The sequence below is a fragment of the Carassius carassius genome, chromosome 42 (genome assembly GCF_963082965.1).
Source record: "Carassius carassius chromosome 42, fCarCar2.1, whole genome shotgun sequence".
Lineage (NCBI taxonomy): Eukaryota > Metazoa > Chordata > Actinopteri > Cypriniformes > Cyprinidae > Carassius > Carassius carassius.
This window is the reverse complement of record NC_081796.1, coordinates 18,275,364-18,298,926: the sequence shown is the minus strand read 5'-3', so window position 1 is coordinate 18,298,926 and position 23,563 is coordinate 18,275,364. Positions and strand designations below refer to the sequence as shown.

At 39.7% G+C, this 23,563-nt stretch overlaps 1 protein-coding gene across 2 annotated transcripts in view; it reads left to right on the top strand.

The window, feature by feature from the left end:
- Nucleotides 1–20,523, top strand: part of LOC132124008 (zinc finger homeobox protein 4-like) — a 73,487-nt gene extending 52,964 nt beyond the window's left edge. Inside the window, exons 5-10 of one of the 2 annotated variants that reach the window (XM_059534727.1) lie at nucleotides 4,950–5,066; nucleotides 9,289–9,422; nucleotides 9,915–10,115; nucleotides 10,461–10,578; nucleotides 10,726–15,942; nucleotides 16,262–20,523. In XM_059534727.1, the coding sequence (XP_059390710.1) occupies nucleotides 4,950–5,066; nucleotides 9,289–9,422; nucleotides 9,915–10,115; nucleotides 10,461–10,578; nucleotides 10,726–15,942; nucleotides 16,262–17,739 (7,265 nt within the window). In that variant the 3' untranslated portion in view covers nucleotides 17,740–20,523. The remainder of the gene's footprint in view (nucleotides 1–4,949; nucleotides 5,067–9,288; nucleotides 9,423–9,914; nucleotides 10,116–10,460; nucleotides 10,579–10,725; nucleotides 15,943–16,261) is intronic. The other variant, XM_059534728.1, reaches the window with a different exon arrangement.
- The last annotated feature ends 3,040 nt before the right edge of the window (nucleotides 20,524–23,563 follow it).

The window sequence follows — 23,563 nt, the reverse complement described above, 5'->3', positions numbered from 1 at the left end:
GTGAAATTTCCAGCCCTTTTGGCTCCTGTGTAGATGAAACGGCTACCCGGACAGATGTTTATAATCATGTCTTGAATAAATATTGGATGGAGAATAATAAAAAAGAAGAGAGCGAAAGGAGCAAGGAGAGAGGGGGAAGATCAGAACGAGGAGGAATCTTTTTATATTATTTTCAAATACTAAAGTAAGCCTGGCCGCGGTGCCTCCTTTCTCCGGATGCCTCAGGTGATCCGAATGGCACAGACACAAAAATACTTTTTTGTGTATGATGCAGGTGTTTGGGGTTTGTCTGTAGAAACCTTTGAAGATGCATTCTTTAAAAGATTTAATGCTAGGTATTTGGAACCATTAATATCCCTTACGTGGGGGAGTGCAGAAACAGAAGTCTGCAGAAATGAAGGGGGGAATATGTGTTGGTGCAGCAAAAGCAGAAGCTTTAATCTTTATCATGTTTATTCAGTTGATGGAGGTGATTAATGGGTTTGAGCGCATCAGCTGGTAGCATAGGAAAACTTTTTTGGAAGAAAGTAACTGACAGCAACAAAATACGTTTTCTGATTGCTGAGGCATAAGGTTTACTGCAGTGGAAGGGTGCTTGCTTTTCCTCAGAGAAAAGCCATTGATAGGGACCATATGAAGTAATGGGGTTTTTTGATTTAGCAAGACGAGGAATAAAGATTTTAAAAACATTCTTAAGTATTAAGTCAAAATTTCTAAATGAAATATTCTTTTCATCATTAGCAAACAAGTGCTTAAGGACTGTTATACATCTTGCTTGATGTTCTTACAAGTGGGCTGTATGCAGTGAAATTCAAGAAGAGATTCTAAATGAATTAGGATTTAATTTAATTTATTACTATAAAATATTAGAAAAGAGCATTTTTCACCAGTTATCGCAAAATCTTTAAGTTAATATGCAATTTACTTGGACGTCTCCGCGGTTCCCTGCAGCAGCTGAGTTTGTGTGAATGTGCAGAGCAGCTTTCTTGTGTCTCCCAGCAGCAGCAGCAGCGCCGTGAAGGGAAAAGGGCCTGCTCTCTGCGTGGATGTTTAGTATTTTAGACATGGTACATTAACGGCATCTGGTTAAGATCTAATTGGTTGTTAAATACACTGAAATTTAAAAAAAAAAAAAAAGAAAAAACCAAAGAAAAGAAAGATTTGAGTGGGGCTGACGTTGGATCAACAAGTCAGTAAAGCTTATTATCCTGAAAGTATTACAACTGGCCCTTAACAAAGTAGCACAGGGTTTCGAGTTTCAAAGATTCCTTTAAAACGGAGCAGCTCAAATGAAAACCATGGGGGGAAAGAATGTGACATCATGAAAACCGTGGGCAGCTCAGAGCCAACCTGTGGTGTGCAGGGAAATTAGTGTTCCTTACACCTCAACAAGACGAGACAGTCCAGAAATCATAATTACAACCAGATTGCTTTTTCACGAACATTGAGATCAGGAAAATTATAAGACATGACAATCATACAAAGAACTATTAATACTTGTATCTATTAATAGCTATTAATAATAATAGTCCCATTGTTTAAAATCAATAGTTATATTATAATTTAATTAAAAATATAAAAATGTGAAAAATTCTAAGTTTGCAAAAATGCTATCTGGTTGTAATTAGTTGAAAGAAATTGTCTTTAAAGTAATGCTAGCATTTATGATAGCCTAGCTTCTCTAAGTTCTTTGTTATTCTTTGTTGAGATCCATAATTAAGCCATGAGTCTAAGGTGGAGGTGGGGGTGGGGGACACATTTTAATGAGCACAATCATTTTTGGGGGTATCCACGTTTGTGTATGGTGGTTGTCTCTTCTGGCCAGATAATGACTGGACTGAGGTGTTATAGTTCCCTAGAGAAGAGAGAAGGATCAGCCTACCCTTCACGGCCATCATCACGCTCTCTCAATACCGGACAGGCCTGTCGCTTTCATGAAAAGAAAGTTTCGACCGTCATCTTTATAAATTTCCATGGATTCCTTTTCTGTGTTTTTTTTTTTGTTATGGTAGTTGTGCAAAGGGAACTGGTGCATTTTGATGAGGCCAAAACACAGCATTGGTTTAATTGCAATGGTTTCTTGACCCCAGTCTTCCTCCAGCGTACCGATCATCCCACATCAGAGCAGGTCTCATGGGAGACTGGCGAACAGAGAGCTGTCGGAGATGTGTGGCTGATGTGTTTGCGGGTTTTGCTTGAAAGGGATGGCGGGGGCAGTCAAAGTTGTCTATGGCTCTGCTGTTTGCGATTAAGTTTGATGGGCAGAAAGTCTGCTGAACCCCCCTTGCACCGCTCCAATGCTGCTGACATGCTGCCTCTGTAAAGCATTCAGATAACTAAAACTGTTGCCAGGGTCAGGCGCGGGGCAGACACCACTATGATGTATAGGAAAGCATGTCTGGGAGTTTCTCTCTCTCTTGAAATGCATACCAGAAAAACTGCAGAACACCCTGCTAAAAGACGAGGGCGAGTAAGAAGGACAGTGGAAGGAAAGAGAGCAAAAAAATGCCGTCTGATGAGACCCAGATGAGACCCAGATCCCTTATTCCTTCTGTTACTACCTTCATAATTTGCCCTTTTCTTTTTTGTGACACTCCATGTTTTATTAATACATTCCACGATTGCCTTAAAAATTTGATCCCCCCACGAGGTAGAGACACTCACTAGCACTTTGACACTTAATTTCCCAGCTAGGGGGACTGGGTCGGTAAATCTAGCTTACTGAAGAGAGCGCCTCACGCTTAGGACGAGTGCTGCAGGAGGGAGGATGAGATGGGGTGAAAGAAAGGGAATGTGCCACAGCCTGGCCCCTGTACCCTAAGGGTGTGACATTGTGCTGTGGTGTTTGTGTATGAGTGTGTGTGTGTGTCTTTTATTAACGGCCTGAAATCTGGTCATGATCACAGACATCCAGCTGGTCTTAACCTCCATCTGCCTACTATGGCAAAACTCTCTGTCTCTCTCTCTCTCTCTCTGATTAGCCCTCTGTCCTGACACTGGCGTAAGCTCTGTCCAGAGCCCCTTTAATAAGAGCCCCAATACCACCCTTCCCCACAACACTCAACCCCAGACCTGTCTAGACTATAAAAAACAGTGAGGCACAGAGAATGAGAAACAATGTTACAGTATGTACATATTTTATGCAATGAAATGTATAACTATGAAGTGTAGCTTAGTGATATGTTACATTTAAATTGTTTTTAATGACAGCATTTTTAATATTATTTTATTGACTTTTTTTATAAATATCAAGATATTTGAGGTTAAATAAATATGTCTAATTCCTACAGTGTTCGGCCTGTCAGTTTATTCAAATTGCAGTCAAATTCATTATATGATTGGCTAATTAATTATGTTTTCTTATTATATTGACTATTTTGTGGCGAACAGAAACATTAATTAGACAACAAGAGCAACAACAACAAGTCAATGTATTGTTTGTTTTTGTTTCATTTGTTTCATTGATGCCTATAACTTGCCTACACTTTTCGAGGACATACATATTTCTGCATAGTCATTATATATATATATATATATATATATATATATTAGAATTTATATGATTATTAAAAATATATATATATATTTAAATAATCATATCAATTCTAATATATATATATATATATATATATATATAAAATCGATATATTTATGGAAAAGACACCACAGTCTTTTCTATCCTTAAGCACAAACGCCGCAATTTATGCCATTTATTTTTGCAGAAATGTGGCATGTACATCTAAAGATACCCCCCAACTGTCTTACATTCACACACACACACGCATACACACACACACACACACACACACACACACACACACACACACACACACACACACACACACACACACACACACACACACACACACACACAGACAGTGCCTTTGTTGCAGGATGTATTAGAGCACACCATCACCACATGTGCACCAAAATAGCAATTTTTGCAGCCGGCTGCCAGCAATGACAGGAGATATTTCATCCTGTTGTCAGAATATTATTAATAAAACATCAGGACTAGAGTGCAGCACAATTTTTCCTTTCAATCACTCCCAGCATCTGCCATGAAAATTTCATGCTGTATATAATTTCCACTTAATGTATTGCACTTAAAACGTCGGTGCCAGCACCGTGTGGGGAGTTTGAAAGGGTTAATTGTATCATGTATCTGCAGAGTTGGGGCCCTCTGCTTTACAAACAATGACTTGAGTGATTGTATGCAAATATACCAGTGACCCTTTTGCCTCCCCGTGGTCAATTTATATGGTTATTAAAGTTTTATAAAATGGATGAGCGCAGCACTTTGAAAGCCATTTTCCTGCCTCATGTTGTCCTAATTTATTTCATTTCTCGCGGGGTCTTCCGAAATATGTTTATTTCTCCCCCTCGTTCTTGCTTTCTGCATCTCTCTCTTTTTCTTTCTTCCCCTGTCGTGTGCCGTGTGATGGAAGCTGCATGGGGTGGAGGGGGAAAGACAGGAGTGGTTATCTGGCATTACTCAGCCTGCTAAAAATTCATTAAAATGTGACATCAGCACAGTGAAAGACAAATGCTCTCTAGATGAAAGGGAACAGTAGGCCTTTCAGGGATTAGAGACGCACGGCCTCGACCTATCACCTAACAGCATAAACAGATTAATCCACTGGTAGTGCTGCAAAGATACACAGAATTATTAAACACGAGGGGGGTGGCGGCGGGGGTGGTTGAGCCTACAGAAAAATTTCCATGTAATCTGCCCAGTGCTAACAATCTGGAGAGGTGTGTGAAGAACATTTATATTTTAGAGTGTCCCGGGTTTAATGAAACCAGACGGACCCCCCTGCATCAATGTCTTTTAGTATATTTTGTATATATACACACACACACACACACACACACACAGCAGACGATTCAAAAGCAGTCGCCCTAACCCCTATTGGGTAACCAATTGCCTTTCCTGTGTTCAATTGTAGAACAACCAGGTGAAGACAGCGCGGAATCCCCACGAGCCTCCTCATTGGCCGCGGCCGAGGACAAAGACTCGAGCAAGAGGGACTCCATAGAAGGCAACATAACAGAGAAGGACACCAGTAAGACCTTTAGTTTTGGTCTTTTTTTCTTCCACCCTGGTACCGTCCCCAGTGTTGCTCAGTACTAACACACTGCTCTCTTACCTGTTTTGCTCTTCTGTTCACTTCCAATGGGGCTTTTCCTGCTAATAACAGCTGCATGTGTGTGTTGCATGTGAATGCTATCAGTACCCGCTGACCTATTTAAATCATAGCCATGTGGATAAAGGCATAGAATATTCTGCAGTGACCACCAAGATTATTTTTTTAATCAAATCAGTTTGTGCGCTTGTAATTTTTAAGCGCCTTTCATTAATCTTTGCTGTTCTTGCGATTTCTCTGATGACATACTAATTTTGTATAAGCATAGGATTAGATAGCGTTTTTCCCCTTCTTATTTAATTCAACCAACACACCACCTATCAGAGCTCATTGTCCTCGAACTGCAGATCTGTGTACATGTCTGACTGGTAGCACATTAGCAAGGGCAACAATCCTTACAAAACAGCGTTGTGTTGAGATCAGGAAACAGTCCCTGGAGCTAGCATCTGGCATCACTACCTAAGGCTCTGTTGTATTTGATTTGCCAAATAAGAACTCATATGTGCTTTTTTATGTATGAGATGGAAATATATGGTCAAAAATGAATATTACATTAGGCGTCTTTTCATGCACACCATACCTAGCTACATAATGTTGGGTTCAATGGAGCAAAGGAAAATGCTGAAACAGGACAGAGCCTATTAGTTTAGCCAGTCGTTTATCTTTTATCCATATAGCCATGACAGGCTTCTCTGAGGCAGCTCGTACTCAATGCATTTACATGACCTATTACATGCGGCGTCATTTAACGCTGCGGTCGAGATGCAGATTCTACTTAAACTATTGTTCTTAAATCTTAATGTGAATATATGCATAATAAAATTTGCTTTGTTTTCTTTTTTTCAAGGCTGCAGTATTTACATAGAAATGAGAAAATATCCGTCCCAAAATGGCTGTTGTTTTGAATTTTTTTTTTTTTTTATCCATTAGTTTGAGGAGCAGTCAGAATGGGTTTTAGGGGTTGCTCTGTTGAACCCATATGTTAAATGTGTTTTTGGACCAAAGGAACAAATGTGGGTTTGAATATAAAACACCAGACTCCTGCATATTAAAGATTATACGTAGAGATATTCATAATATTCATCTTCACATGCAGCATCTCTCAAAACAGCCCATTTTGTCATTTTAATCTAGTGTCACTGTGGATTAATTATAATCCAAATTGCATTTTCCATGCAAATGTCTTAATCTGGATCAACTCCAGATTACTTTGTGCTCTGTTTAGATGTAGCATGGAAGCCTGTCAGTGTGTTGGCTTTAGGGTAAAGGGATAAATCAGCAAACACAAGCAAAGATGAAAATTAGCTGTCATTATTGCTAAGAACATTTTCTGCAGACTAGCTGTAAATTAACAGGGAAATTAAATATTGTTTTTAAATCAGCTCCTTATGAGATTTAAAATAATGCAGCTGATTTAAATAAAATGCAAGACGGATCGAATTCTGCATATTTACCATTAGCATTTGCATGTTTCCAGCTCTGAAATGAGCATTTATTCAATTTCTGTCTTTCCAGATATTTGATTAAAATAAATTAAAAGTATTTGCATATTTCATTGAAGCCCTACAGCTATGATTTCTGTTACTGACTTAATCAATTCAGAGAGTCCTGTAGGATTTGCCAAATATGACATCAGTCGGTTTACGCCTCGTCTGAAGTGCGATGGCAAAGCTGATGGACTCTTGATTTTTTTTTTTTTTTTTTTGCGAGAGCTCAGAGAAAGCGGGGTTGCACTGTGCAAGCTGAGAATTTAGAGTGTGGTATTCAAATGTTATCTGCTGAACTGTAGGTCACACTAATGTGTCACCTTAACCTCTTGTCCTTGTAAATCACTAAAGTTCTCGGAGAGTCCCAGGGTCCTGCTTTATTTATTGCCCTGTCACCTCAGCCAGACTGGCTGGACTGAAGACCAGTAAATTGTATAGTAGATTTATGATGCCTTTATCAAGCAATACTGTGTAATTGCAATTTGCAGGGGAAAGACATTTTGAAATAAAATAGTTTGTCATATACAAGTGCACAGTACTATTTTGCAGAGCTTCCAAAGTGAAGCTGTGCTGTTTTTGTTAATATGAAATCTCAGTCGTGTTAGGTTGCGCTTTGAGATATAAAATGGAGAAAATCAAACAATAAAAATTTACAGGAATAAAAATGATCTCTCTCTCTAGTTGAGGAACATCAGATAGATAACATTAGCATGGTTTCTGTTTTCTTCTTTTAGTTTGGTTGAATTATCAGAGGTGTTTAAAGAAGTATTGTGTAGGTTGCTTGATTTTAAAAATCCCATTGACAGTTGTAAATAAAGATGGGTGGCCAGTCTGTGGCTCTGGTCCCTGTAATGCAAACAGCTTGACTGTCATAAATCACTGTTTGATTTATCTAATCAAGCAAGGTCCTGCTTCTCAAAGACATTTGTCATTTGGATGAGATGGGGGCTGTGGTGTCACAATTATTTTCTCTATTGCTTCAAAGCTCTGTGTGTTTCTGTAGACAAAGACAAAGGCATTCTAATTTTGTGTGGGGTAAACAAAAAGTCTAGCCATTGAGTCTTGACACAGTATTACATGAACATAAAGACTATTGTGTGTAGATATTCTTAAACACACACACACACACACACACATATATAATATAATATATATAGTATATTAATTTAAACTATTTTTTTTCTGATTAGTGTGTCCATCTGCAAAGGGCTTTAAATGTTTATGAAAGCAGAGTGTTGATTAAGAAAATAAATCATATAGATGGATCCTCATGTAGAGCAGATTAGCCCCCAGACCATACTTTTACATTCAATATGATGGCAATCAATGGAAGGGACATTGCATTGTGAAATGTATTTGCAACCGCTTGTCCAGGAGTCGCCTCCTCACCCGGGAAATAATTTAGTTGCAGATTGACTGAAAGATGGCATAAATTGAAAGTTAAAATTAGAAATCTTCTTAATAAACAGAGGGGGGAGAAAAAAGGTCAGATGATGCGGTACAGCAATGAGATTGGGGAGCCTCGCAAATGAGGTTTTCTGTTTGTCATGAAATGCATGTGACATCCACCCACCCCCTTAACACCACCCAACGCAGCAGGGATATCAAGTCCAGGAGAGAAAAAAAGATTAGCTAGCTCTTTGAGACTGCAGACCATACTCTTGATACACTTGGAAATTTGTATTGTGTCCTAGTGGTTTTTCCCCCTCTTGTGTCACTTTCTTTGGCAGACTAATATATCTGGCTCCTGATATGTAAGACCACAATAAAATAAGCAGAATACTTGTAATACCAATAATTAAAATGCATGAACACGCAGCATATATTGAAATATACTTTAAATAAATGCAGGGCTTTTTTTTCACCATCCATTTTCGGTGACTGATTTGCTAAGCTTTGATTCATAAGAGTAATACACATTTAGCCTACAGTGACCAGATTAAAGCAAAGAACAGCGAGCAGGACTCTCTTTGTGCACTGTATATGCAGTGAGGGGATAAATTGCATTGACTGAGGAGGCTAGGACACTGTCTCTATCTGAGGATACAGGGGTAATGAAAGATTTATCACTCTATGCACCATACTCTAAATACAACTGGGGGCTGATTTGCTGAATTGAACTCAGCTGAAATGGAAATAACATGGCAACCCCCTCTAATACGCAGTATGAGGCATGGATATTCAGGGGGATACTGGGAATGGTGATTTGGCTGTCTATATCCCCCAAATGAACTGAATAATGGTACTGTGACCTGCAATGCAATAACAATGAATTTAAACCTTTATTTATTTGTGAATATCTTCATTCATTTGCTTTTTGTGAATATAGATTTTTTTTCCATGTTCATGTTCAAAATCAATGTGCACAATTTGTCTGTGGAGTTATTCAATTAAAATTCTTCTTTAATTTCTGCTTTTTGCCTTATCTTATTAAATATATAATGTCCATTTCACTTGCTACATAATCTGAGTCTTACATAATGTGAGTCACCCCAAATACGTTTTATCAGATCTACATTCGTAACAATAAGCTTATGTTACCTGAATGTGCCGTCTTATTAAAGTGGGGTCATTGTACCTCTGTCAGGAGATTTTCAGCATCAGGAGTCCAGAATAAGCTTGTGACAGAAGATATCCTATCTGTTTATTCACAGGAATTAATACACTGGCTAAGGAAACTCTAGGGACTGCTACAGCAGGGAAGCGGTCGCTTCAGCAAGAGAAAGAAAATGACAATCCACCCAAGAGGCCCAAATCAGCTGAAGAGAAGACACTGTCCAATGAGCAGGTTAGTTACTTTAGTCTGTTTGCAAAAATGGGACTTAATAAAAAAGACTGAGCCATCTTTGTGTATAAATTCTTGGATTAGATTCATTGCCTTTTTTCAGTTATATTAAAAAGCACTGTGTGAGTGGTATAGGACTTAATGAACCATTTCTGAAAGTGCTATATTAAAACAGGTAGTGAGAAGTTTAAACTTACTTCATGTAATGAGAACCAGGCATAGTTTGAAAGTTAACACACTTTGCAATTTTCTAGTTTGAAATTCTAGACATTCATGTTAGTTCATTTACTTATTTACTTCATTACATTTTTAATTAAGTTACATGAAATGAAACTGAAGTGAATTGGAGGAAATTAGATTTTATAGACATTTGAGGTCTTGTTTTGTTTGGAATTTGATTTCCTTAAGTCATCGTGTAGCAGTGTCATTCATGTATAGTCATTTGGAGCAGTGCTGTAATGCATGGCAATGCTATGATGAACTCTGTCTTTTCAGGTGCAGCAGTGCCCATACTGTAATTACAGTAACAAGGATGCAAACCATTTACAGCTGCACATCATGTCCCAGCATTCCATGCAGCCGGTCATCAGCTGCCCCTTGTGTCAGGATATCCTCAGCAACAAGATTCATTTGCAGCTGCATCTCACCCACCTTCATAGCGTGGCTCCAGACTGTGTGGAGAAGTTAATTATGACAGTATGTGCAGCATTCATTTAATTTAAATACAAAAAAAAAAGAATTGCCTTAACTGTCAGCCTTACTAACTAGATCATAATATGGCAGGGCTGGCAGGGAATAACTTGAATAAGCATTTCCCAGGCCTAGCATATTCTTCAAAGAATTATAAACTTGAAAGTTCTCCTCCTATAAAATAAAAAAGAGCAGTTTTGAAAACGATTTTCTTGAAAACGAAGTCCATACAGTATATCTCTAATTTATTTAAAGGTTACAATTTTATATAAATCTGTTATTTTAGTAAATATTTGTGTTTATTGTTTATCTTAAACAATAACTGATTTTTATTTTATTTGTTTTCTTCAGGTTGCAGGCCAAGATGTTACAGTGTCCAATTCCTTGCTGTCTGCATCATTACAAGACAAAGTACCATCTTTGATGGATTCTTCAGCTGTTATCCCTGAGGGATCGGGAAAACCCATGGGTAAGCACATTTATGTAGCCACAGTGTCATCAAAAATGTATGAATGGCATTACAGAATATTCCTTAGAAAAGTTATAATAGTAGTCTTTTATAATTAAATGTTTTTGGAAGAATTCTGAAATCTTTCCTTTTTCTGAATTTCAACAGGAAACAGCTCTAAGGATTTGAAAAACAGTACAGGCCAAGACAAAAGTGAGGTTGAACTTGCCATTGAGGAACTCAAACCACCAAAGGAGGCAGCTGAGGCCCCAGACTGGAAGAAAGCAAGTGGTCAAGACAGGAAGAGCCCAGACTCCCTGCAGGAGCATCTTAGTGATCTGCAGAAGCGGCAGGAGCTCTCAGTCTCTGATCGCCACGTTTACAAATATCGCTGCAACCATTGCAGCCTGGCTTTCAAGACTATGCAGAAGCTTGAGATACATTCCCAGTACCATGCCATTCGTGCAGCCACCATGTGCAGTCTGTGCCAGCGCAGCTTCAGGACATTCCTTGCCCTCCGAAAGCATTTGGAGACTGGTCACCCTGAACTGAGTGAAGCCGAAGTACAGCAGCTCTGTGGGAACCTGCCCCTAAATGGTGATATTGCTGAAAGTGAGATGCGGGCTCCGGAAGAGGCACAAGCCTTTGAGAATGAGCTAGACAAAGATGAGGAACTTGACCAAGAAGGGAAGGCCAGTCCAACTGGAAGTGACAGCAGCTCCTTGCTTGATGACATGGGCTCAGAACCAAAGCGGACCTTGCCTTTTAGGAAAGGTCCAAATTTCACCACTGAAAAGTTTTTAGACCCATCACGTCCATACAAATGCACAGTATGCAAGGAGTCATTCACCCAAAAGAACATTCTCCTTGTTCACTACAATTCTGTCTCACATTTGCATAAGCTAAAGAAAGTTATCCAGGAGGCCTCAAGCCCAGTTCCCCAGGAAAACAACAACAGTGTTGACAACAAACCATACAAATGCAATACATGTAATGTTGCTTATAGCCAAAGCTCAACCCTGGAGATTCACATGAGGTCTGTACTTCATCAGACAAAAGCACGAACCGCCAAAATGGAGAGTAGTACTAGTACTGGGGGTGGTAGCAGCAGAAGTACTACATCCAAAAGCCCTGTTCCACTTAATCAGGGAAATGCAGATTCTGCAAATGCACCAGTATCCTCTAGCAAAGAAAACACTGTAGATGTCAAAGAAGTTACCACGAAACAAACTACTGATCACATCTCTGTGCAGGCTACCCACCCACCAACCCAGTCACCAGCACAGCTTCAGATGCAACTGCAGCATGAACTCCAGCAGCAAGCTGCATTCTTTCAGCCACAGTTTCTGAACCCAGCTTTTTTCCCACACTTCCCAATGACACCAGAGGCCCTAATGCAATTCCAGCAGCCCCAGTTCCTCTTCCCATTCTACATCCCTGGTGCTGAATTTAATATCAGCCCTGAGCTTGCATTGCATTCTGCTGCATTTGGGATGCCTGGTATGACTGGATCATTCTTAGAAGATCTGAAGCAGCAGATGCAGCAACAACATCTGCTGGGCCAACAGCAACAGCTTCAGCTTTCTCAGCAGCAAGCTCAGCAGCAGGCCTCCCAGTCTCAAATGCAGCAGCAGAAAACACAGCAGCAGAGTCACAAGCCTAAAATTGAGTCCAACCACATTGTTCTGTCTGAGATTCAAATGTCCAGAGATGCTGAAGAGCACCTAGAGAAGCAGGAGAGCAAAGCAAAGCAGGATTTAGCTAGTGATATTGATAGTGCAAAAGACACTAAAGATTCCAGAAAGCCTAAATTTTCAGAACCTCTAATTCCTCCACCACGCATCATCTCAGGAGCTAGAGGTAATGCTGCTAAAGCTCTGCTAGAGAACTTTGGCTTTGAATTGGTCATTCAGTACAATGAGAATAGACAGAAAACCCAGAAAAAGAATAGAGAGGAAGAGTTGACTGAAAAACTGGAGTGTGGGCTGTGTGGAAAGTTTTTCTCCAACATGCTTATTCTCAAAAGCCATCAGGAACATGTGCATGGGCAGTTCTTTCCATATGTAGAGCTGGAGAAGTTTGCACAGCAGTACAGGGAGGCATATGACAAACTGTATCCCATAAACCCAGCATCTCCAGAAACACCCCCACCACCTCCACCACCCCCTCCTCCTCCTCCTCCTCCTCCTCCTGCCCCAGTGACTGCTGTCCCTGCCACTACATCTGGAGGAAAATCGCAGACACCATCTCCTTCACCTCTACAAACTCATCAGCCAGTGCCACCACCTCCTCCACCACCTCCCACTGCACCTCCTCAAGTGCAGCTCCCTGTTTCTCTTGACCTGCCAATTTTCCCACCACTGATGATGCAATCAGTGCAGCACCCTGGGCTACCCCCACAGCTTGCGTTACAGCTTCCAACAATGGACTCTTTATCTTCTGACCTCACACAGTTATGTCAACAACAACTGGGACTGGATCCAAACTTCTTGCGACAGTCTCAGTTCAAGCGTCCCCGCACCAGAATCACAGACGATCAGCTAAAAATCCTCCGTGCTCATTTTGACATCAATAATTCACCCAACGAAGAACAGATTCAAGAAATGGCAGAAAGATCTTGCCTTCCACAGAAAGTCATAAAGCACTGGTTCCGCAATACTCTCTTCAAAGAACGTCAAAGAAGCAAAGATTCCCCTTACAATTTTAACATTCCACCCATGACCACACTGGAAGATATCAGACTTGAATCCCAAATGAACATGCTAGAATACTACAGAACTGATGCTACGGCGAACAAAAGGTCATCAAGGACACGATTCACAGATTATCAACTGCGAGTACTCCAAGATTTCTTTGATACCAATGCTTACCCCAAGGATGATGAAATTGAGCAGCTCTCAACGGTACTCAACCTGCCAACACGAGTGATTGTGGTGTGGTTCCAAAATGCCCGTCAGAAGGCACGCAAGAGCTATGAGAACCAAACAGATATGAAAGACAGTGAAAAGAAAGAACTAACAAATGAACGATACATTAGGACCAACAACATGCAGTACCAATGTAAGAAATGCAGTGTCATTTTCCCCCGAATTTTTGACCTCATTACTCACCAGAAGAAGCAGTGCTACAAAGATGAGGATGATGAAGCTGGAGATGAAAACCACTCAGAGGAATTCACAGAGAACAATGAGCAAAGTTCAGCAAAGCCAACAGAGCCAGCAAAAAACTCTCTTGTAACAGCAAGCAGCTCTGGCTCCAGCTCTCCCTTGATGCCTTCGCCTCGACCTGATGTAGGAAAATCCTCACCCAAACCTGACCTCCTCCATGAAAAACCCAAACTGGGAGAGGTTGCCCCTTTACAAACCCCCAAGAATCTAAATGAGTTAAAATCTTCCAAGGCTTCAACCCCACAGCCTCCACCACAAAAATTACCTCAACCACAAATGTCAAGACCCCATTCCCAGCCCCAGTCTACGATTGTCCCATCAAGTCCTCTTTCAATTGCACTTTCCTCTCTTAACAGTAGCCTACCACCTCAAATGTTACAGTACCACTGCGATCAGTGCAAAATCGCTTTCCCAACAGTAGAGCTGTGGCAGGAGCACCAGCACATGCATTTTCTTGCTGCCCAGAACCAATTCCTACACTCACAGTTTTTAGAAAGGCCTCTGGATATGCCCTATATGATCTTTGATCCAAATAACTCTCTTATGACTGGTCAACTCGTGCCTGGAGCCTTGTCTCAGATGCCAACTCCAAGCAACTCTGGCCTTGCTGTGAACTCTAACTCTGTGAAACGTAAATTAGATGAAAAAGAGGATGGATCTCATGAAAAAGATGGTGTTAACAGTGCAGAAGATCAGCACAGAGATAAACGTCTTAGGACTACCATTACTCCAGAGCAACTTGAGATCTTGTATGATAAATATTTACTTGATTCAAACCCAACAAGAAAGATGTTAGATCACATTGCTCGTGAAGTTGGCCTGAAGAAAAGAGTTGTCCAAGTATGGTTTCAGAACACCCGAGCCAGAGAGAGGAAGGGACAATTTAGAGCAGTTGGGCAATCTCAGCTTCACAAAAAGTGTCCCTTCTGTAGAGCACTGTTCAAGGCTAAGTCAGCTCTTGATAGCCACATTCGCTCAAGACACTGGCATGAGGCAAAACAGGCAGGCTTTAGTTTGCCCCCAAGTCCAATGATGCCTCAAGATGAAGGAGGACAAAGTCCCAAGTATAATTTTGCTGACTACTTACAGATGCCCACAAAGACTGAGATGAATGACAGTGAGCCTCCAACTTCATCTTTTGCTCCAGTTAGATTTTCTGAGATGCCACTAAAAAATGTATTAAATTTATCATCCATAAAAACAGAACATAGTGATGAACTTGAGGGGCTTAACATAAGTTCTGCAGATGCCTCTTTTGATGCCAACAAAATTGACTTTGATGAGACCTCCTCAATTAACACAGCTGTGAGTGATGCTACAACTGGAGATGAGACCAATAATGAAGTTGAGAATCTAACAGTAAATGGAAGGGAGAAAATGATTGAGAACCAAATGAACCAAGCTCAAGTCTCTGACTTAAATGAGGATAGAATCCCTTTCAACATGGTTAGCCCATTAAGTTTCTCTGGTAAAGACAGTGACTACTTCAATTCCAGAGATGATGAATTCGATGATAGTGCAGACAAGAGTGAGACTTCAAGTTTGGCTGATCCAAGTTCACCCAGTCCATTTGGAGGTACCAATCCCTTCAAGTCTGCAAAAGCTGGGGGAGAGAGACCAGGCCACAAACGTTTTAGAACCCAAATGAGCAATCTACAGCTTAAAGTCCTAAAGGCTTGCTTCAGTGACTACCGCACACCTACTATGCAAGAGTGTGAAATGCTGGGCAGTGAAATAGGACTTCCGAAACGTGTTGTGCAAGTCTGGTTCCAGAATGCCCGTGCAAAAGAAAAGAAGTTCAAAATAAACATTGGAAAGCCATTCATGATAAGCCAGGGCTCCCCAGATGGGCCAAGGCCTGAGTGTACATTATGTGGCGTGAAGTATACAGCCAGACTTTCGATTCGCGATCATATCTTTTCAAAGCAGCACATTGGAAAAGTGCAGGAAATCCTGGGCAACCAGGTTGATCGAGAAAAAGACTATCTTGCACCTACCACTGTCCGCCAGCTTATGACTCAACAAGAACTTGACCGTTTGAAGAAGGCAACCGACGTACTCAACTTGCCAGCCCAGCAGCAACCTGCAGTGGACAATAATGCACTTCATGGCCTTAGCCTGCCAACTGCCTACCCAGGAATATCTGGTCTCCCACCAGTGCTTCTTCCTGGTGTCAATGGGCCATCCTCTCTTCCAGGTTTTCCACCAAATACACCTGGTGAGTTAGTATGACAAACACAGTGCAGTTGCTTCCTTTGAAGGACTGTGACATTCACTGATTCATAGACTTTTAATGCATGCATTGACTGTAAAAATGTGGAATACTTTGAGTATGACTGTGACCCCTAAAAATTTAGTTTATTTCATGCCTATGCTTGTTTTCGTGGTTTCATCTTTCCTTTCTTTTTGTGGTATCCTTCTTTTCATTAAGTGCTTGGATCCATTAGAGAGGGATAGCCCCAAAATAATGTCTAGCAAAATTGAGGAGTGATTTTTCAGTCAAATATTTCAATATTATCTATATTAATGTATTTCAGCTTTAGCATCTCCTGGTGCTGGCATGCTTGGGTTCCCTACTCCAGCCACCCCTTCTCCTGCCATGTCTCTCAGCAGTACCCCAACCAAGACTCTTCTTCAGACACCACCTCCTCCTCCTCAACCCACCGCACTTCCTCTTCCTCCCACTCCTTTGGCAGCAAATCAGACTGAGCAGCACATAAAAGAATCAGAGAAAGACAAGAAGTTAGAGAAGCCCAAGGTGAAAGAAAGAGAAGCTGACACTGCCCGTCCCGAGACCCCAATTGTGAAAAAAAGGGAAAAGCCCTCGCCACCAGTTTCAGTGCTAGGAAAATTGGGAAGTGAGGCACAGATGGACCCAGTACAACTGCAAGCACTTCAGAATGCCATTGCTGGTGACCCAGGCTCCTTCCTAGGGGGACAGTTCTTGCCTTATTTCATCCCTGGCTTTGCATCTTGCTTCTCACCCCAACTTCCTGGTGGAGTGCAGGGAGGATACTTCCCTCCTCTGTGTGGAATGGAAAACCTGTTTCCCTACGGCCCTGCAATGCCGCAGGCTATCGCTGGGCTTACTCCAACTGCCCTGCTGCAGCAGTACCAACAGTACCAGCAGTCCCTCCAGGATTCCTTACAGAAGCAGCATCAGCAGCAGAAGCAATGTGAACCGCAGCAGAAAACGCCCCTTATGAAGTCAAAGAGTGCACAGAGCAACTCTCACAAGTCAAAAGAGGCTATTGAAACTAAGGATGATAAAGGCTCTACAGAAAGCACAAATGAAGAACCCCAAACGAATACCAAAAGTTCAGGCTTTCCAGATGCATTTATCGTTCCATCCATCAAACACGAGTTTATATGCAGAAAGTGCCAGATGATTTTTGCTGATGAAGACTCAGCAGTTCGCCACCAGAAGTCCTTCTGTTACTTTGGACACCCGTTTATTGATCCGCAAGAGACAGTGCTTCGTAAGGCTGTGAGCAAGTACAATTGCATAGCCTGCAATGTGTCCGTCAGCGGGAACGAAGCACTTGGCCAACACCTTCAGTCGAGCTTGCACAAAGAGAAAACAATCAAACAAGCAATGAGAAATGCCAAAGAGCATGCTAGATTATTACCTCACTCAGTCTGCTCCCCCTGTCCTAACACCACATCTACCTCGCAGTCTGCAGCTTCTTCTAATAACACCTTGCCTCATCTCTCTCACTTGTCCATGAAGTCCTGGCCAAATATTCTTTTCCAGGCCTCAGCCAGGAAAGCTGCTTCCTGCCCATCTGCTTCTCCTCCTCCTTCCCTTTCCTTGCCTTCAACGGTTACCTCAACTTCGTGCAGCACCTCAGGGGTTCAAACCTCACTACCCACCGAAAGTTGTTCAGACGAGTCTGATAGTGAGTTAAGCCAGAAGCTGGATGACTTAGATAACGCTTTGAAAGTCAAGGCTAAGGCGGCATCCGGCCTAGATGGCAATTTCAGTAGTATCAGAATGGATATGTTCAGTGTGTAGGTGTGAAAAAAGGATCCCTTGCTTAAACGAAAAAAAGACTTTTAACTGCAGTTCCAAAGTTTCTCTAACCCAAAAAATTACAGTACCAAAAGATTGACTCAGGATTGTTTTTCCCATATTGATATGCTGGCAAGAAAATGATTGATTTTTGTTATGGACAGAACTGTTGCAGATGCTTGACTGAGCTTATATTGTATACAAAAAAAAACATGGAATAGGAAAACTCTCACAAGTTCTTTTGGAGCTTGATTCAAGCCAAAAATTCTCACGATAGCAAATTGCACCTCAGCTGGATTGATTTCCAAATGCTAGCATGTACTGTATGGGATAATGATCCAGAACTTTCAAAGAGAATTTCTCTTAGTTTAGTTAGGTGTAATTCAGTAGCTTTAAATTCTCAGGTCAGAACATAACATTTCTCATTTGTTGAAACAGCAACAAAGCCTGCTTATAAATGGCTTTTACCAAAACATGTCAAGCTTTATTGGAGGCATTTCCTTGATGTGTGTAGTGTACCAAGAGACAATATAACTGTTACAGGGCCACGCGCATATCCTTTTAGTTTGCCCTACAAGAGAATATGCTTTTACCACTGAGGGAATTTAGAATGGTGAAGTCGTGTATGCCCCTGTGTTTGTATTGCCACAAGCTGTATTTATATACAACACCCTTTTTTCTTGTAGAATATACTAATAATCTGTGCCAACTCTTACCTTCTTTCTTTTACCTCTCATCACACCCTTTTCTGAAGAGGTAATAATTCTAGTTTTGATAGACTCTTGAAGATTTTGTGAATAGGACATTTTTTCATTTGTGAATTGCTATACTGTTATGGTACTTGCTTGTGTCTGGAATATAGTGCACTTATTGATTTGATTTTTTATTTGATTTGACTTTTTTTCTTTATTATTATTTGAGGTAGGCCATGTCTTAATTTAATAGATATCAGTTCTCTGTGTTTGTTTGTTTGTTCATTTGTCTGAATTATTATTCGTGTGCAGTTCAGCAGCAGATTGGTACACATTTGTTAGACGTTTCACACCTAACAATCCAGATACATGTAACAATTGGTGCATCCATGAAAGTAGTACTGTATACTTGAAAAAGTGCAAGTTGGACAAAATGTGTTGAAAAATTGTATGAACATTTGCTTCTTTTAAACAAGAAAGCTGCTTTTAAAAAGGGGGACAAAGCATTTGTTTTACAAATTTATTTTTATTTTATTATTTTCTCCTGTACTTCTGTAGGACTGAATGAACACAGTGTTACCCCTATACACTGCCATGTAGTGGTTAGGCTGTTTCTTCCATTCTACTCTGGGCACTTCTGTTAATGTCATGAACATAGATCATTTTTCATCAAATTTAGTGATACTTGGATTACAAAGTATTATCTTATGATGTTATGCTGCTACTGTATAATGTTTTATTTTTTATCTCTTGCCATACATTTTCAGCTTCCTACTAGACAGAATACTGATTCATCATGAATTACATTGTTTTACTAATTTTTTTCATTTTTGGCTGTGTAACTTAAAGAATGTGAACGCTGTCAAGGGTGTTTAATTTTTACGAATCACTTTCTGGATTGATACAGTTAGACAATATGATTCATTCCAAAGTAACAGAAGGCTTAATGTATGAAAGTAAAATGCTCGTGAACAAAGAAAGCTAAGCTGTTGTACATATTCGTAGTTGGCTGTGCATGGTACAAATTTATTAATATGAAGAAATGCAAAAATGTATTGCTTTTGGTATTCCTTATTCTGAGATGAACAAGTAGCATGTAATGCAACTGTTTGACAGGTTAAATCAAATAATGTTTCAAACAATGAAATTAAGTAACATTTCATTTTAGTTTTTATTGCTGTACAGGTGTTTTTTTTTATTGTTTTTTTTTTTTAAGGTAAAATGTCTCAGTTTTTAATTCTCTTTTTTGGTGACTTTTTAATGTTCTTATTTGAATTTGTAATATTTTAATGTTTATTTTAATCCTGAAGACACTTTTTGATTGTGTTTCACAAGAGACATCTTTGCCTCCTAAGGTGCAATCCTGCCTCTGTCCAAAACATGAGCGACTGTCCTGATTCCAAAGGCTTTTAGAACTCAGCTTTTGCCTTTCCCTGAATGTGGAACAGCATTTAGAGACTGAGCTGTCAGCTAGCACCGTGCGCTAAGGTGTTAGCCTGGACCAGAATGCTTCCCACACAAAGGACTGGTAAAGCAAAAAAAAAAAAAACACAAAAACAAAGGATGGTCCAATAATGTAATTGTACATAAATGTTGCAACTGCACAGCAGCCAAAAAAAAAACAAAAACCTTTGTACGGATGGATAGTGTCAAGCATAGGAGGACAACCTTCTAAAGGTTAATATTAGGATTGTTCTTCTGGATATCAAAGGGATGATCAAGGCGTAATCATATTCTACACAATACGTACTTTCAACGCCTGGGTAACATAGGAAATGCACCCCAAGGTTTTAATAAAAAAAATGCCTCTCTGGCGAAAACTTTAAATAAACTAAACCAAAAATGTTATTGATGTTTTATATATAGAGAGTAGGCTCATTAGTTTTTGTTACTGTAATGTTTGAGGTCTCAGCTGTACCGTATTACGGTAATAACATGGTTTTGAAACTTTTTTTATTTTGTCACAGACCTGTTGTCATAGTTGAAATGACGTTTATTGTAGATGGTATTTGAACAACTTCTGGAAATAGTTCATCAAGTATGTTTGTTGCTCATTGTTGTGATACATTAAAAACTGTATCTGCAAACCACTTCTGGGCCTGGCATCACTGTCTATGTTTCTTTATGCTTTCACATACTTTGTGCATTTTAGCCATCAATACTATTGAATAACAACATCACAAGGAAAAGACACAAATTCGAAGAGCCCATCCATTCCATTCTTACCCTGAGCTCATGCTGCCAATGAGCTTGAGAAGAGGTCACATTATCCCTAAATCCACACTGAGAACATTTTTAATTTCACATGGTATGCCTTTACATGTTATTTGGTTGTAATCTGGCTTTATCCCGATGAAATGGATTATCTCTAGAAGTGTCAATCTCAAGAGCCTTTCTGCAGGTATTTGTCTAAGCTTCTCCCCCGGAAGAGATAATGGATTATTCATCAATCTACCAAGCAGATCATCTAGCCGTGAGTTTTAACTGCTATTCAGCAGAGAAAAAAGGACTTTGCATACTTTTCTTCTAATCACTAGTCTTTTTTAAAACTCGCAGACAAAAAAAAGTAATTGCAGGAAGTTGCATGTCAACTTGTTTTTAAAACAAAACAGACGCAACTTGGTAAGATCTATCACATCTCATCCAGCAGTTCTTTTTCATGGTCTAACTGCGGCTAACTTTTGCCATTCCCATTAGTGATTAGAAATTGATTCTCTGAGATATTTATCACAGTTTGCATATCTTTGATCAGCCTCTGGAGTCCAAAAAGCTTTACTCAGTGCATCCACATTGACTTTCTTTTTTTTTTCATATTTGGCCATATATCTTTTATTCTAACAGATGTTTCCCAAATCTGTTTTGCAACCCAGTGTTGAGGACACATGGATGTCATTCCTGTTATTTTTCTTGTTTCTTTCTGCTGTGTAGAGTGTGGGTAACACTATTCTGTGATTGGATAGGGTTTGACCTTTGGAAGAACAATAGCAGAAGGCATTTCGCTTCTGCCCTCTCACTATCTTTCCACAGTTGTTTGCTGACATTTAAGACTCAGGGACCGATCCCAGTAGCTCTGTACGTATCTTATGCCAAGTGATCTTGGTGAATTGTTATATTTCTTTGCTCTGGAGTGAGAGAGGACTGAAGTTAATCCACAGATTTGCACTAAAGAGTCCGTCTGCCCTTGTAAAAAGTATTCAGTGCGCACCAAAATACTGTATTTTTACTTATTTGAAAATGACCTAAATATGTCCATACGGGATACTTGTCATTTAATGGTAGAATACTTATTCAGTCAAAGAGATGCAGCTGATGTGTCGTATACTAATGTTTATTGACACATTTATGGTTGATATTTTCTCAAGCCATTTGTTGGGTCTAGGGACAGTTAACTGAATAAAAAGTGATTGGATCTTTGTCATTCTTGCTGTCACTGAAATCCCAAGCGTAGAATACTAATTCCTGTATTTGCTCCCTGAGCTCAGGTCTTTCATTTTAAACAGATTCAATTATAATTAAATTCTGCACATGGGAATGTATCATTCCTGCATGATCCCTAATTTACTGTGGCAAATATTATATTATCCCAAGAAAATGCATCAGTCCAATATATATATATATATATATATTTTTTTTTTTTATTTATTTACATTGAAAATAAGCTTAGAAACAAAACAAATACAAATATCTGTATAAAATGATTTTTAATAAATTTTTACATCCTATTTGCTATTAATTTCCTTGCTTTTATTTATTTATTTATTCCCCTTATAGATTTCTATTTTATGTCCTCCTTTAATCTTTCCTCTTTTTAAATCTCCTCCTCTCAGTGGTGATCACAGGAGCTATTTTAGTTTGTTCTTTGATTCATAAACTTGCTCTGTTCCCCACACCTGTGCTTCATTTACCATGTGCACCTGAGCAGTTCCACCAGATGTGTTCGAGACAAAATTGCTAATAATTTATGCTGGCCTGACTGTAGAGGCCTTGTATTAATAGAACATTTCTGCATTCATGACACAGACATAGATCAGGTCTCTAATTACAATTTGCATTCATCAGTAGTGCATTTGTGTTTGCCTCAAGCAGCTTTAAATTAAAAATACTTTATTTTTTCATAAAAAAACTTACGAACTAAAAGGTAACCTTATCCACACGGCACAGTGGTTAGCAGCAGGTTTGCAACAATATAGAGTTCATTCAAAGTTTTTGCAGGTTTGAGTCCGAATCCCATTTCACTTCCACTCTCCCAATACGTTCTTGCTGCTGTATACAGTCCTGTCACATTCATGAAAAAAGGTCAGAGAAAAACAAGATTAGAGGTGATGAGAGAGATCTCAACAAGACTTATACTTTAATACGATACAAAATGTTCCCCGAAACATCACACAGCAGACAAATATAGAAGAAAGCTGTAGGGATAAAAGAATTACACCATCCTGAGATTGAAATAAGCTTCTATCGTTGCCAATATCCATGTAGGCAATGTGCTCAACAAACACAAATATCTAAGGAATGGAAGAGTACGGAGACCTGAGAGATATCTAAATAAGCCAGAGAGCTACACCTCTGAAACAAATGCTCGCAAAAAAAGATGCTGTTTCAAAGCCGCTGGGGCTTCCCAGGCAGATTGTTCTGTGATGTTTTCTGATCTGCTCAGAAAACCACACCTCCCAGATGGCTTGAGATGAAGGTTGGGAGACACTATTGCTTAAGAGAGATAAAACTAGTTGAATGATACCATTCCTCACAGAGAAATGTCTTATTTCCTTCTCCCAAACAAAAGAACACTTCTCTGCTGATGTTCTGTGCATTTTAGTTAAGGCCATGCATCTAAAGAAACACAGTGAATTGTTAAACACCTGAGGCATTGACGGTGCTTAAAGAACAGCGCAGAGTTTTGTAGATTTGATAATACAAAAAAGAAACCTTTTGTTAGGTTTCTGAATTGTGTGTGAAGTTCCAAGTTTTGTTATATAAACTGCCTGTGTAATGCTTCATACTGCATGTATTTTCTTCCTCAAAGCTGAACTCTTCTTTTATAACTTCCAGCTTTTATGTTCCCTAAATCAATCAGATGCTTTTTCAAACCCGTCAAACATAAAGTCTGTTTGAATTATGCGAAAACTCTTTGGGAG